The following is a 14,878-nucleotide window of genomic DNA, read 5'->3' on the forward strand; positions in this document are numbered from 1 at the left end:
TTAGATGCTGAAGAATAATTTAACGTCAACATTATCCTCAAAACTTCATATATAAAATGTTACTGTTGCAATAAATTTTCTTTAAATATAACACACACACAGTTTAGTTATATTGCAATACAGAATTATATTGCAGTATAACTAAACTTAGTGTGTGTTTTATTTATATTAATATTAATAAATTCTATCTTGCCTTAAAAGAGGTAGTTGTATGATTGTTTCATAATCTTTGTTCATAGTTTTACTCTTCGCATTATACAATATCCTTTGTTTGTTTGACTAAGTCTGTCTGTTTCATCTCATAGTCTGATCAGTAGAGATTTTACTACTTCTCTGTGTGGAGAGTTTATGAGGAAGAAATTTCTATATTTTGCTATAGTTATATATATTTTATTTCTTTGTGAAAGGAAGACTTAAGTGAAAGGCATTCCTTTACTTAAACATAAGACTGAAGGAAAAGCAGAGATCTTTTAGTATGCATTTTAATACAAGCAACTCAGTGGGAGACCCAACACAAATGATTTAAAGGGGTGTTGCAATGGCTCAAATAGTCTCTGGACTTCCCAAAGGTCTCAACCTCTTTAGGGCAAATATAGCTTGTAATTTGTACAGCACTAAACATACAAAGGTCTGTGAGGAGCTGCTGCTGGCAGAACCCCCACATTTAATATGCTGATCACAGTTTTATAAGGTATGGAGATTGGAAGATGGCTTATGGAATAGTCAGGAAGTTGCTGCCTGTTTCTTGTAAATGTATTGTCACCAATAAAGACAAGATAGGCTCAAAATACAGTTTGCTTGTTATAACACAGTTGCACTGGCTGAATAACTACAAAACTAGGGAAATGGGATTTTTAAAGTATCACAGTATCGCTAAGGTTGGAAGAGACCTTGGGGATCATCGAGTCCAACCTGTCACCACAGACCTCATGACTAGACCATGGCACCAAGTACCACGTCCAATCTCCTCTTGAATACCTGGAGGGATGGTGACTCCACCACCTCCCCAGGCATCCCATTCCAATATAATCTGTAGTTATATATATTTAATACTACAACAAATTGCAGAACTGTTAATTTATAATAGCTCTCCTACTCCCAGTTAGGTCATACATTCACTGTATTTTTATGAGACTAAGGCAAGCTCAATATATGCTCACTGAAGTTGCAAACACAATCATACACCTGAAATATCAACTGTAAGCTTAAATTTGACTTTGAATCTCTTAAAACCATCCAAATGCAAAAACACTTTAATGAGATTTTGAGCTTCATTATTATATTACACGTTAAACATGTATAATATGTTGAAAGTTATCTTTGGATGATCCTAAAGAAATGTTCATTAATTATTTCTTTCTGTAACAATAGAAGTATCAACCTTTATGTGTTGAGAAATGTCCATTTTGGGCAATTGTTTGGTGCCTGTCAGAATTCAACTTGCAGATCCTGTTGAGTTTGGCTTGGGTTTTGTGCTACTTTGTTATGAGATGCTGCAAGTAACCATTTTCTGAAGAGCTGCACAATTCCTGCCATGGCACATTGATAAAGTGCAAGCTTATTGTGCCTAGGTTTTTAGAGAAGTCCAAGTAGGAAACATTGAAGCTTGCTGATCCAAGGCAATGACAACTGGAAGTTTTAGACAAAACACTTAGAATAGAGAGGTGCTTTCCATCATCTTTTCACATGCTCTGATCATGAAAAATATTTAGAAGGCAGTCTCCTTGAACTACTATTGAGCTTCAAGATACTGATAGGCAGGACAACCACATAACAACCCAGATAATCTTCCTTGTAATAAATTGAGCCTTTTGTGGCTCTACATGTTACACTGTAAACTGTCCATTTCATGAGCTTAGGGCCTGTGAAATGATGTTATTAAAGCCCTGTTGTAGAAGAATGACAGATGACCCGACCTTATTACGTTCAGAATAATGTTTCTGGTTTTAAATTAGGGATTTGTGTTGATGACTTCATTATTTTGTGTCAGATACTTTGTCCTTTGGAGAGCAAGTAGAAGAATAATGAGAAGGTAGCACATATTGGCATTGTGATTTGAGAGCTACTTGTACATGTAGAAAGGTTTATTGAAGATTGTGACAAAATTATCTTTTCTATAACCTAAGTGCCATATGCAATGTGTTGCCAGGAGATGTGTCAGACTCACATTTCCTTTTCTTTTACCTTTCCCACTTTATTTGGAAGAAAAAGAAAATTAAAATTAACCGACTTTTAAAATATTCTGACAAATTGTGCTGTCTTACCTACACGGATCCATTTTTTGCATCTTATTAAATCAAAAGGTCCAGTGTTTCTTCTATCAATGCACTTTTATTCTAAAGTACATTCCTGTCCTCAGATCCAGCTATCATTATATCACATCAGCACTTAAACTGACTCAAGTGTGGAGGCTTTGAGGCTTAGTGAGTCTAATTATCTCACCCTGAAATTTCAGTCAGCTTTAGATATTTTTGCAGATAAATAATTTTTACTCTTTCTATACAGGATTGACATCTTCAAATATGTGATATATGGTGTAGCAGCTGCATTCTTTGTATATGGCATTTTGCTGATGGTGGAGGGATTCTTTACAACTGGTGCCATCAAGGATCTCTATGGGGACTTCAAAATCACCACTTGCGGCAGATGTGTCAGTGCCTGGGTAAGTAGTAAAGAGAGCTTTGGTACTGATGACAATTTCAACATGTTTTTCATATTTGTAGTGCCTTGTGAAGTTTATTTCTTTTAATTGATTTCTTTAATATTTTCTGATACTTCATTTTAGATTGTTAGAAATGTGCTCCATAGTGGTTAGTCACTAAATAACTCTTGTTACTTAGGAACAATTACTTTTAAGAGTTTAATGAAAAAGTTTCTCAGCAACATAAGCTGTTTGAGACAGGACTGAAAGTGTGTAACACCTTCAGCTATACTCAGCAAGAACTATTTTTCTCATTAATATGTTCACTTTTATTTTAGAAAATGTGCCTGTTCCTCTTTGGGATAAGAAGATATCTGTCCTCAAGTTTTGTTTTGTTTTTAAATGGCAAACAACCCATTATTGCCTCCTTTGTTTTCTCTGGTTTGCAGACCCCATTCACGTATGACCCCAGAAAACCTAGTTTCAAAAAATTCTGATTTACACTGGGACTTAAATGAAGGTTACTCACATTAAAATTGCTGACTATTTAAATTGAGATTACTTTTGAGATCCCTGTTCAATATCAAGTACATAACTAATGTTTTTGGTAATTGACTGTTCTGCAACTAACTAACTAACTGGCCTGCATCAAGAATAGTGCGGCCAGCAGTAGCAGGGAAGTCATTGTGCCCCTGTACTCAGCGCTGGTTAGGCCACACCTTGAGTACTGTGTCCAGTTCTGGACCCCTCAATTTAAGAAGGACATTGAGAATCTTGAATGTGTCTCTCTTTTTCTTAAAAAGAAAGAATGCAATTTATGCCTTTTTTTTTTTCTTTATCTGTTTCTTATACTTCAGAAATTTTCTTATACTTCAGAAATCTTTTGCAGTGAGCTTAGAAATTATTTTGATACATATTTGTAGATGTTTACTATACTTTTAGCCTGTCATTTCTGTGATCCTTACTTTATTCTTCTGCATTTTCTCACTAAGGGATATCACACTTACAAAATCATCCGATCATTCCTCTTCTCACATAACTTACCATGTGCTTTATACAAAGCCCTTCTATTGACTGCAGTGTTCATTGCTTTCTTTAATAGAGGAGTGTGCCAGACTTTGTAATATGCTTTGCCAGCAGCTTCTCAGCTTCTCTTGGCCTTGCTGCTCACTGACATAATTTATATTGCTTGTGATAAACTGGACAAAATGTCTTTGCTTCAGATTGTGCTGTGTCTTTCACATGAGGACAGATTTTTTTCTTGGCATATAAACTCAGTCAATAAGTAGGTTTTTTTTTTAATGTAGTTGTTTTCTTTTCTACAAAGTGTGCTTGACTCTGGGAGATGTTATACTTTCTCCTTTGGCTTTATCTTTCTATTTGGAACCATAATTTTTTTTTCAGATTATAGCTTTATTTCCCTTTGGTTCAGATAATTCTTCTCAGTTTTAACTTAAATACTTTACCAGATGATCAGTTGTCCCTGAGTCTTGTTCTCACCTCTCTGCTTTCATCTTTTTCAATGCATCTATACATCTTAAGCTCACAATTTTATGGTCAAAGATGTGTTCCATATCCACTCACACTGGTTTCTAGCCTGCTTGTTTTTCAGTTCTGCCACTCAAAGTTACTATCACCAAAATACATAGAAAACTCAAACTGGAGTACTTTTACCAATAGTTCTTACATCTGAGGAGCTTTAACCTTTAAAGTCACATGTTTAGAATCTTCTGGCAGATTAAAAGCTATGTTACTCACTTTTGCTGCTTGGAAAGACAGCAAATGAGAAAGGAAGGCCTATACCCCTTGAATCTCTCATAGTCTTTTGAAGCTGCAAATCAAGAAAGATTTTGTGATCTTGTTTTTGACAGCCACACATTTACGCTGAGACAACTGTTTAGAAAGGTTATAAGAGTATTATTTCTGCTTTCTAGTTTAAGCTTCACTATCTAGTTTCTAAATACAGACCATGCAAACTTCCTGAACAAAAAACACAGTCTTGGCAACTTGAAAAATGTGAAGAGTCTTTTCTCAGCTGGGTGTTATGTTTTGTTCTGTGTAGAAAATTTGTCATTGCTGAAAACCATTAGAGTGTGGATCAGGATTTTACAAATCAGCTATCTGGAATTTGGAAGCAAAATAACTGGAAAATATACTACTAGGACCTGCCTACAGTGACAAGGAGTGGGTCATGATGAAACTGATGGCTTTTCATACTTTGGGTTTTTGAATTGTATAGTTATGTAGCATGAATATAATCTGAAGAACCCTTGAAGCAGAAGTATTTAATGAAGATCTACTCCACTGCTTTAAAAAGGCAGTTTTAAAGAACAGGTTATTATCTGTAGTCACATGTAAATAAAAACCCAACAGAGAATACCTTGAAGTGTTAGAAACACCCCCAAAAAGAAAAGAAGGTGGAAAACTAGGAAAGTAAAACCATAAACATATATATTTTGAAGAAAAGCAATTCCTATCTGAAAGATTGTAAAAATAAATAGGAAATTCTGCTGCTGTTAAATACAGATCAGATCCAATTCTCTGTAGGACTGCAGAAGCCTGTTGAACTACAAGAATTATAGTCTTGCCTGAAGGACATTGCTAAGAACTTCAAGCAGCACAATGCTACAAACCCAGCAACATTCTAAAGATTTAGAAATTAAAAAATAATAGTATAAGTGGTTTATAAGGAAGTATCAAAAAGAGAAATTATGACATTTTCTGGGAAAACCTAGCCTTCCATCAATGCAAAGCTATCTCCTTTGGATTGAGTATGTTCTGACAGTTAGTGGGTTTGTTAACAAAGCAAATTTTCACTTTGTTAGAGAACCTTCTTTTTGTATTTCTGATGCCGCTATGAAACCACCTTCAATGCTTCCAGGAAATCAATTCAGAATAAATCAGAAAGGCATCTAAATAGTTACAAAACAATAGACATTATGTGTAGTGTTTCAACCTTGAAATACACATTTAAAGGAAATTATAGATAAACTCTGTGTGCAGGTGAAAAGCAGAAATTAGCAGTAAGAAGTGCTTTTAGTTTTGCCAAAATCAGATTTTTCCACCATTTAAAATACCTGTAGTAGAAAACTGTTTGAACAAACCCAAACAAAACAGTTACATAAAATGGATACTTCAAAATTAAAAAATTCAGAAATGTAATAGTTTTCTGGTACTAGATTTTAACAACCTAAGGAATGCCGCATTAACTATTATGTGGAAGAACTGCAATTGGGCAAACCTGAGAAGTCTGTCATCTGTCCCTCTATGAAGAGATATTTCGACCAGTATTGGCTTTTTTCTTTTTTGCCTTTTTTTTTTTTTTTTTAATCTTGAAGCAGTTGAACACAAGCCAAGGAGAATCAGCCTCATGACAGTAGTAGCATAACATGAAATACATCCATGTTTCAAGCCTTCTGGAGCTGTGCCTAGGAATGTAGCATGTCAGAGATAGGCTTAACATGTTTTGTAGAGACAATAATGAATATCCAACAAGTGACTGACAGAAATTACAGTGATACTTTGAGCAGAAAAGACTTTGTAAGTGTGTGTTTTACATGACTTCTAGTGCATTCATTGATAATATCAGGACCTCAGTCTCTTTCTTCCAGCAGCATTATATGTAAAATTAAATATGTTGAAATACTTTCACTTCATTTTTTGCTTCTGATTAGGAATGAGGCATGAGTGTAGGAAATGCTGGTTAGCACAGAAACAAGAACATTAGAGGAGGCCTTTTGACTGTGAGCTATTTAATAGTCCTCCTTAAAGGTATTTGGATTTCATACTATGTGTAAGAAGAGGGAGTGTGAATACCAAAAGAGGTTAGCTAAGGTCACAGAGGATGATCTGTGACATATCAAGAATTGATATATCAATGAGTTTAACATAATTATACACCTGTATAATTTTTTTACATTTCTGATTTATTTAGATTTAAATAAAATTTAATAAAATTGAAATGTATTTAAATGTAAACAAATAAATATGAATAATATGTTTTTGTTCTAGACAACCAAACATTTTTAACTAAGCAACAAAGGCTGGTTTAGCTTCTGCAACCCAATCTTTTCTACAGCAACCCAGTACATTACCCAGTACGTTTTCCACTTGCCCTTCCTCATATTTGCATGTAGGGAACTAGACATTTAAGATGCTATTGCAAAAAATGTAGGGAAGAGGTTGAAGTATTTATGTAGATTCTTTAAAAGTACAAAATTGCAAAATTGTTTTGGGATGAATTCTGAACCTCCCCAAAGTAAAAAAAAGAACACACATCTGCATTTTAAGAACACAGATTATGAACAGGAACAACATATGTAAATTTACACTAATCTATGTTAAAGGCTGTCAAAGGAAATTACTGAGTCTGGATTGTAGATCTGTGGTAATAGGCAGAACCCTGCATTATAGAAAATTGAATGCAAATAAAAAGGTCTGAGGTAGGAACACATAGTACTTTGAAGTCTGACTTCTTCCTAAATGCAAGAATTATCAGCACAACTTCATCAAGACAAAGTTCAGCATTTGAGAAAATATGTGGCAGTTTCAATGAATAATTTAAACAGACTAGGTAAATGTGTTTATGCAGAATATGTACAGGTTAAAGAGACAGCAGTAGTAACTCAGAGGAATTTGTCCTATGAAAAGTGAAGATTGAAGCAGAAAGTCTGAAAGTCAAACATCATTTATGAATTTGAAGATGTGCAAAGTGCTAAAGCTAAATATGTTTTTATTAGTATTGAAATAAAATCTATAGATTATTGACAGTGAACATGATATTAGTAAGACAGGGCAAATCAAGACAAAATTGAAAAGATCTTCCTGTTCATGCTTCTGAGTTGACATCAAATGGCAAGCAGGGCCTTTTTCTGATGTGCAGTTGGGAAACTGCACCCAGAACCGGGACTACAGAACATACTGCACAGGTCAGGTGCCCAGTTAGTAACAGCCAAGCTAACCCTAAGCTTATCTTCAAGTGATGACCTGCACTGACAGGGTTTCACAGTGAAGCTAACAGACTTTTGGCAGGATGGAGGTATATGATCTCTGTAAGTGCAGTTATGATCTCTGGTGAAAGCTGTCAAAGAGAATTTCTGAGCCTGTCAAGAGGTTTCAAAGGAACCTCTTGAGCCATCAAGTAAACTGTTTGTGTGTGTGTGATAGAACAATAAATGTAAATGAGAGAAAAACACAGCAAGGTATAACTCTTAGAAAACTCTGGTTTGAGAGCTCATGTAGGGAGTTCATATAAAATAAATACATGAATAAATTGAGAGGCATTGTTAATGTGAGTGGTTTGGAACCAATAAAACTACATGGCAACATGAATTTCCTGGTGTTAAGTTGTATTGAGGCACTTCTAATTTGTTGCTGTGTGTCAATATTTTGTTTTGTAGTAAGCAGCAGTGTTCTGTGTTTATTTCCATTTCAATCTGTCTCTCTACAGTAACAGTAACTTTTAGGTAGGATTTCATGATCTCTATCCCTAGGGTCACTGAAGCAATCATAACAGTGTTTGAAATTCGGTGAATGTGCTTTCATGGGGCAAGTATCCATGCATTTTTATTTGAAATTTTGTTCCTACTAAAATGGATAGGATTTAGGCAGTGTTTACAGTGGAAACAGGATTTCAAGCAGCTATGACCACCATGAAAGCTGTTGTGCTGTATACATATGATTTCAGAACACGCTCTGAAATCACTGCTTCCTGATACTGTTCTGTGAAAATAGATTTTATGAAAAAAATATTTTTGGAAGAGTTGATGATCCAAATAATTTGATAATTTATGTTTCAGGAAAGCTATTACTGACAATCAAAAGCTTATAAAATCTGGTGAGAACGTTTTACCAGCCATCCCTTTGGTACAATAAATTAACCACTACAAAGGTATAAAGATTTGTTTTGTTGAAATAACTATTTACTTCAGCTGTTCTTTCCTGATGTGAACTGCTTATTGATCAGTCAAATTTTATCTTTATGATTTGGTAAATGAATTTAACTATCACTTCTAGTTTGATTTGGGTTTATGTTTGGCTTTTAACAGTGAAAATTGAACTGATCAGAGAAAGTAATTTTCACTACCAACACAATACAGAGTGTACTAAAGAACAAACTGTGATACCTCTTTAAGATGCTGTACTACTATTCCACAGATATTTGGCTTGTCACATAGGAGAGTGCTACTTCAAAGGAACAAGATCCCTTTGAATCTCAGGAGACTGAGATTTGAATTTAATTCTTGGAGTAAACAGGCTCTTTAAGCATTTATTTTAAGGTCTCTAGAGCAAAGAATAGCAGAGAAAATTATCTAAAAAATACTTCAGTCTTTCAATGGTAGTTTAAAAAAAATAAATTCAAAAATTCTTGCCATTATAACAAGAATTTACAAGCTATTACCTCCTGTTGGTAGAAATTAATGACTTGTGCAAGGTTAACATTTTGCCTCTTACTGCTCCTACAGCAGAAAGTGTATTATTGCTCAGATCACGGTTTTGTGGTGTGTTTCACTGGTATCAGTGATAGCAGCTTCCAAGAATAATTCATAGCTAAGTGATTTAATGTGAAGGTTTGTATTTTAGGTATTCTTACATTAAACAAAAGCAATTTCTCAATCTCTTCCCACTGTCGTCTTATGACAGGAATTTGGGCACATCATTGATCACTGGCTCTTCAGTCAGAAGTGACTGAAAGAGGAAAAATAAAGCTCTTCCTTTTCTTTTTGTTGTTGTTGTTGTTGTTAAATCCTCATTTGATTTGCTCCACAATAGATTCATGTTTTTAAAAGAGAATCTTTCCATAAACAAGCAGGCAATTCTCTCTAAGCAGACGGCTCTTGAGACTCACAGCCACTAGCATCTGACAGATTTCTCCTCTTATTCTATGCCCAAGGCAAATTTTTTTAGAGCCTAATAAGATCTGGGGGTTTTGCCTATTTGCTATAACAGTACTTTGTATTTTCACAGTACAGATTTTTAAGCAAGCTTCTTAAGCAAACAGAGTGTGTCATTTCTACTACAGATCAGAAAATAAAAATATACTAAATAGGAATTGTAATTCTCATAGTAAGGCTGATATTTTTCCTCCATTTGGTTCTAATGATAGAACAGGAAGATTGCTGAATCTGTGTGGAGCCCAGTCTTAAAAACAGCTAGCATAGTTCAATAATATAACAAGTATCCAAGATTTACTTATCCGTTACATTATCATGCATGTACAACACTGAGAGATACACTGATTTTTTTATAAAGTTCAGACATTCTAGAAGGCAGCTGAAAAATGAGGTCTTTTTTGCAAACTCATAAGCTAGGAGGTCTTACTTTTCAAATACTTCTAAAATATAATAAACTAAGAAAATCTGTTCTGGGAACACAGAGAAAACCTAAATAGAATAGACTAATAGAACAATAAATCAGGTTGGAAGAGACCATCAAGATCATCGTGTCCAACACTTCAACCAATCCAACCCACCTAAACAACTAAACCATGGCACCAAACAACCCATCAAGTCTCCTCCTGAACACCTCCAAGGATGGTGACTCCACCACTTCCCCGGGCAACCCATCCCAATGGGCAATTACTCTCTCTGTATAGAACTTCTTCCTAACATCCAACCTAAACCTCCCCTGGCGCAGCCTAAGACTGTGTCTTCTTGTTCTGGTACTGGCTGCCTGGGAGAAGAGACCAACATCCACCTCTCTACAACTTCCCCTCAGGTAGTTGTAGAGAGCACTACTCAGGGTCACCCCTGAGTCTCCTCCTCTCCAGGCTAAGCAACCCCAGCTCCCTCAGTCTCTCCTCATAGGGCTTGTGCTCCAAGCCCCTCACCAACTTCGTGGCCCTTCTCTGGACTCGTTCCAGCAACTCAACATACTTCCTAACATCCTGCTTTCTTCCTGCTTTAGAAAAATTGAGTACAACTCTTCAGCATGATAATAAATTAAGACCAGACATAGCAATTTATTTGAGAATTCATAGCCCTGAAGTGAAACTACATTTCCAAGTAATTTTCCAAGTAATTATTTGTAAATGGGTGCCCGGGGTTGTACCAGATGTTGCCTTATTAGCTTTAACACTGTAAAATGGAGAGAGGAAAAAAAAAAAAAGATAAGAGATAAAAAAAGAAAACAATAAAGGAACAATAATGAAAAATAAATAGGAATGTGTAAAGAACACTATTTAGTTGTATTGACTATTTTTTCCATTATAGATGCAATAGAATTTCCATTATATAAGGCAAATAATACACAGAAAATTCTACTGTAACATTCAAGGGTGCATATTTATTATAGACCTTGCTACCCTTTCCTCTGTGTTATCAGTTGTTTTTTTTGGGAGAGGAACACAACCGTTATCTGCATGAATGCATTTTCAGAAGTCTTTAAACACAATCAGATACATCCATTTTCCTTTTAAACTAGTTTGGTGTTAAGGGAAAAGTTACAATGATACATAATTTACAAAGTTGCAGGTAAAACTGAAGTGTTGAGTACTAACTGAAGAAACTAATAGAAAGTAGATATCTGAACTATTAAACAGAATACTTCTACTCTTTATACCACTTTCCTGCATCCTTCTCATAATTCATTTTAGTGCTATAAATTCACCAGCTATTCAAGCCTAGGGACAGTTTGGAAAATTAATCTGAATTTAATTTTAAAGTGAATTAATTAAAGTACATTAAATCTCTATGTAAACACACTTCCTCAGAATTAAAATGGCTTTTCTTTAATACTCTTTGAAAGTGAGTTAAAGTAAATAAAATTCAGGTCTCTTTAATATGGCTTGAGAATGTCCAGCCCATAACTTCAAAATAATAGAGTCACTTTTCCTGATCAGGTCCACATGGGCAAGTCATCCCTCTGTTATTATTACTACCATTTACAACCCTTCTGAATCTGAACTTTCCATAACTAATGTCTGAATTTCTATTAGGCTTTTTCCTTCATCACCTTATGTAATAGATCTCATATTTAAAATTAAATGTTAAATGTCTTCTGGTTTGCCCTTATTCTCTGTTTAAGACTTAATGTTAGCAGATTGTGGAGCAAATTATTCAGCTTTCCAAAACAGCTCTTATTTCTTATTCTCAGAGTCAATATTTTTCTGTGATAAACAGCTAGGAAAATATTACTGTCATGAAAGGTTTTTTGGTTCAGTAATTTGTTTAAATTCAGCAGCATTTATGGAACCATCAAATCTTGGGGCTTTAGATTCAACCTTTAGAGACTGACTTATGTTCCACATTTCATCTTGTAGCATCCTTCCTGCAGCATAAAATTAAAAAGTAATTTTTTTTATCAATGAGTGTGTCTGCTAGTCATTTCAAACAGCAGAGTAGTAATGTAGAATTCATACAAATTTACACAAGCTGAGTGTGCTGGTGTAGCTACCATCCCTGAAGTAGAGTTCAGTGCCTCCTACAAGCAGATTGCTATACTCTGGATGCTCATGGCTAAAAAAAATTAAAATGTGTAGGCTTTGGGGAACATGTTGCAAAGCATGTAAGTTAATGTGTTTCTTATTAACAGAGGTAAGCACTCTTGTTTGTTCTGAATTATGAATTCCCTTGTATGCAGACTCCAAATATGTCTAAATACAGTGATAAAATGAGAAATATATTGTCTCATTGGTTCGGTGCAGAATGGATTTGCCAGTGATATTTTGTGGCAGCAGTGGGTAATGACTCAACTTTATTGAGACAGATTTTGAAAGCAAAAGCAGGAAAAGCCTGTATCATTTCATTCTAATTTTCTTTGCATCATGATTCATAGTGGAAAAAAGCAGTGCCACTTCTTGCCTTAACTATGGAGTAGCAGTGATGGGAGAGAGGGAGAGACATGCTTCACAATGCAGGCAGCTGTCTGTACTTCAGATGTGGTGCGTAGGCCCAAGACTGACAGTAACATGGAGTAAGCTTGCTCCATCACTCACTTTGATTAGATCTTGAATTAATTATCAGTATGTAATTTAAATAAGCACAGAAACAGACAAAACTGGTCTGAAATGTGTCTGTTACTTCTCTGGGGTTTCTTTTTTGCAATGGAGTATCAGTCAAGTTATGACTTACCACTGGTTTTATTTTTCCCTCTTTTACTGCAGTTTATTATGCTGACATACATCTTTATGTTGGCCTGGCTTGGTGTTACAGCTTTCACTTCTCTGCCTGTTTACATGTACTTCAATCTGTGGACCATTTGCCGAAATGCCACCATAGTGGATGGAGCTAATCTCTGCTTGGATCTTCGCCAGTATGGTACGTGAATGAAGAACATTTAATAGAGCAAGATTTCACAAAAGAAAGCTTCACATTGCTTTGCTTCCCTGTATCTGAAACAAATTGTTTCAGTGTTTCTGAAGTAACTAAGCATCTCTTTCTATCCTTTTACCCCCTAGTCAAGGCAGTATATTAGAGATGCACTGCATTTCCAGGCCTGACAAATTTGAATCAATATTGTCCGTCTTCCCAGAATTGTCACCCTAAAGATCCTGAACTCCACCATCTTGTGGTCAGTGCACCCAAGGTTGCCCTTAAGTTTCTCATTCTCCACCAGGCCCTCCTTGTTGGTGAGAACAAAGTCCAGAATAGTACTTTCCCTCATTGTCTTCTCAACCACTTGGAGAATGAAATTGTCATTAATACCTTTTAGGAATTTACCAGAATTGTTGTGTTCTGCTGTCTTGTCCCTCTAACAAGTATCAGAATGGTCAAAGTTCCCCATGAGGACCAGGGCATGTGAATACAAATGCTGCTCCTATCGGTCTGTAGAAGACCTTATCCTCTTACTCTTCTTAGCCGGGTGGCCTGTGGCAGACCCCCATTATAATGTCACTTGTCCCTGCCCTGCCTTTAATTCTGACCCACAAGCTTTCAGTCATCTTCTCATCCATCACCAGGTTGAGCTCCATGAGCTGGTTGCAGAGTTAAAGGGTGACATTTGCTCACCTCCCCTGCATATCTTTTCTAAAGAGCTTGTGATCCTCTGTCTCAACATTGTAGTCATAGGAGCCATCCCACCATGTCTCAGTGATGCCAATAATATGGTACCCTTGTAGACATGCTTATCTCTATCTCCTCTTGTTTGTTCATCATTCCACCTGCATTAGCACAGAGGAAGTTATGCTGGGCCCCTGTAGAAACTGATTTAATGTCTGGGATTCCTTTGTCCTGCACTTCAAGTGCTCTCCTAATGGCCTCCAGTTCTTCTCCAGGCTCTAGGCATGAGCTGCTGGCACGGACCTCAAAGTACTAGTGGTAGGATGGACTGAGGAATCCCTCCCCCAGAGCTTTAGTCTAAAGTTCTTTTCACTAATTTGGCAAGGCTTTTGTCAAAAAAGCTCTTGCCCTTCTCAGAGAGTTAAACCCAATCAGCCCCCAGGAGTTCAGGCTTCTCAAAGCAATTCCCATAGTCTGAATATATATTTCACAGTGTATTTTTAACTGCTGAGATATAACAAATGCTGTATTGCTTAGGAATGAAAGAGTTTGGTTCATATTAAACATTTCACTTAAGGTGAAACAAAATATTCCACATTATTGTTTTTATGGGGGGTGAAATTAAAATGTTATGATGGGTTTTGTTCTCCACAGCATAACAGGTGAGTTGAGAAAGCATTTTTTCTGTACAGATCTCATCAAGAGTATTAATTCTTCTTTCTGTGACCTTTTATGTTTCTAATAATAATGCCTACTTGTATTAATAATTCTATTTAAAGTATACATTGAACAATAACATATAAAATGTATGTTCTGTGAAGGTACATGCTTCTTGTAAATACAGTGTAAAACCCACTGATCACTAATAGGAAGGAGCAGTGTCCTTTTTCATGGTAGAGAAACTATTATTACAATAAAGTATATGTTTGCATAATGCTTTCTAATAACTTGCAAAAGCAGCTTTGTACTAGATCAACATGAGCATAGAGAATGTTTGTGAACAGCATGGTAAATGTATATATTGACCTCAAATAATTTTCTGGTGTTTTGATTATTGTGCTGATCGAAATCTGGAATGAAAGTACTTACCAGAATGACAAAATAAAAAAGTAAAAATATTACCTACATATTTCCTACTGGGGCTTTTATTAAATAGATGATGTGTTAATTTTGTGATGGCCGAAACTGTCATAGAATGGTTTGGGTTGGAAGGGACCTTAAACATTGATCTAGTTCCAAGCCCCCAACCATAGGCAGGGACAACTTCACCTAGTTAGGTTGCTCAAAGCCCCACCCAACT

General features: G+C 35.7%; 1 protein-coding gene across 2 annotated transcripts in view; it reads left to right on the forward strand.

The window, feature by feature from the left end:
• Nucleotides 1–14,878, forward strand: part of GPM6A (glycoprotein M6A) — a 115,899-nt gene that overhangs the window by 92,534 nt on the left and 8,487 nt on the right. For both annotated transcript variants that reach the window (XM_068137052.1, XM_068137053.1), the window contains exons 3-4: nucleotides 2,506–2,662; nucleotides 12,744–12,897. In XM_068137052.1, the coding sequence (XP_067993153.1) occupies nucleotides 2,506–2,662; nucleotides 12,744–12,897 (311 nt within the window). The remainder of the gene's footprint in view (nucleotides 1–2,505; nucleotides 2,663–12,743; nucleotides 12,898–14,878) is intronic.

The sequence above is a fragment of the Melanerpes formicivorus genome, unplaced genomic scaffold (genome assembly GCF_026170545.1).
Source record: "Melanerpes formicivorus ecotype bairdi unplaced genomic scaffold, bMelFor1.0.p_v2 SCAF_4, whole genome shotgun sequence".
NCBI lineage: Eukaryota > Metazoa > Chordata > Aves > Piciformes > Picidae > Melanerpes > Melanerpes formicivorus.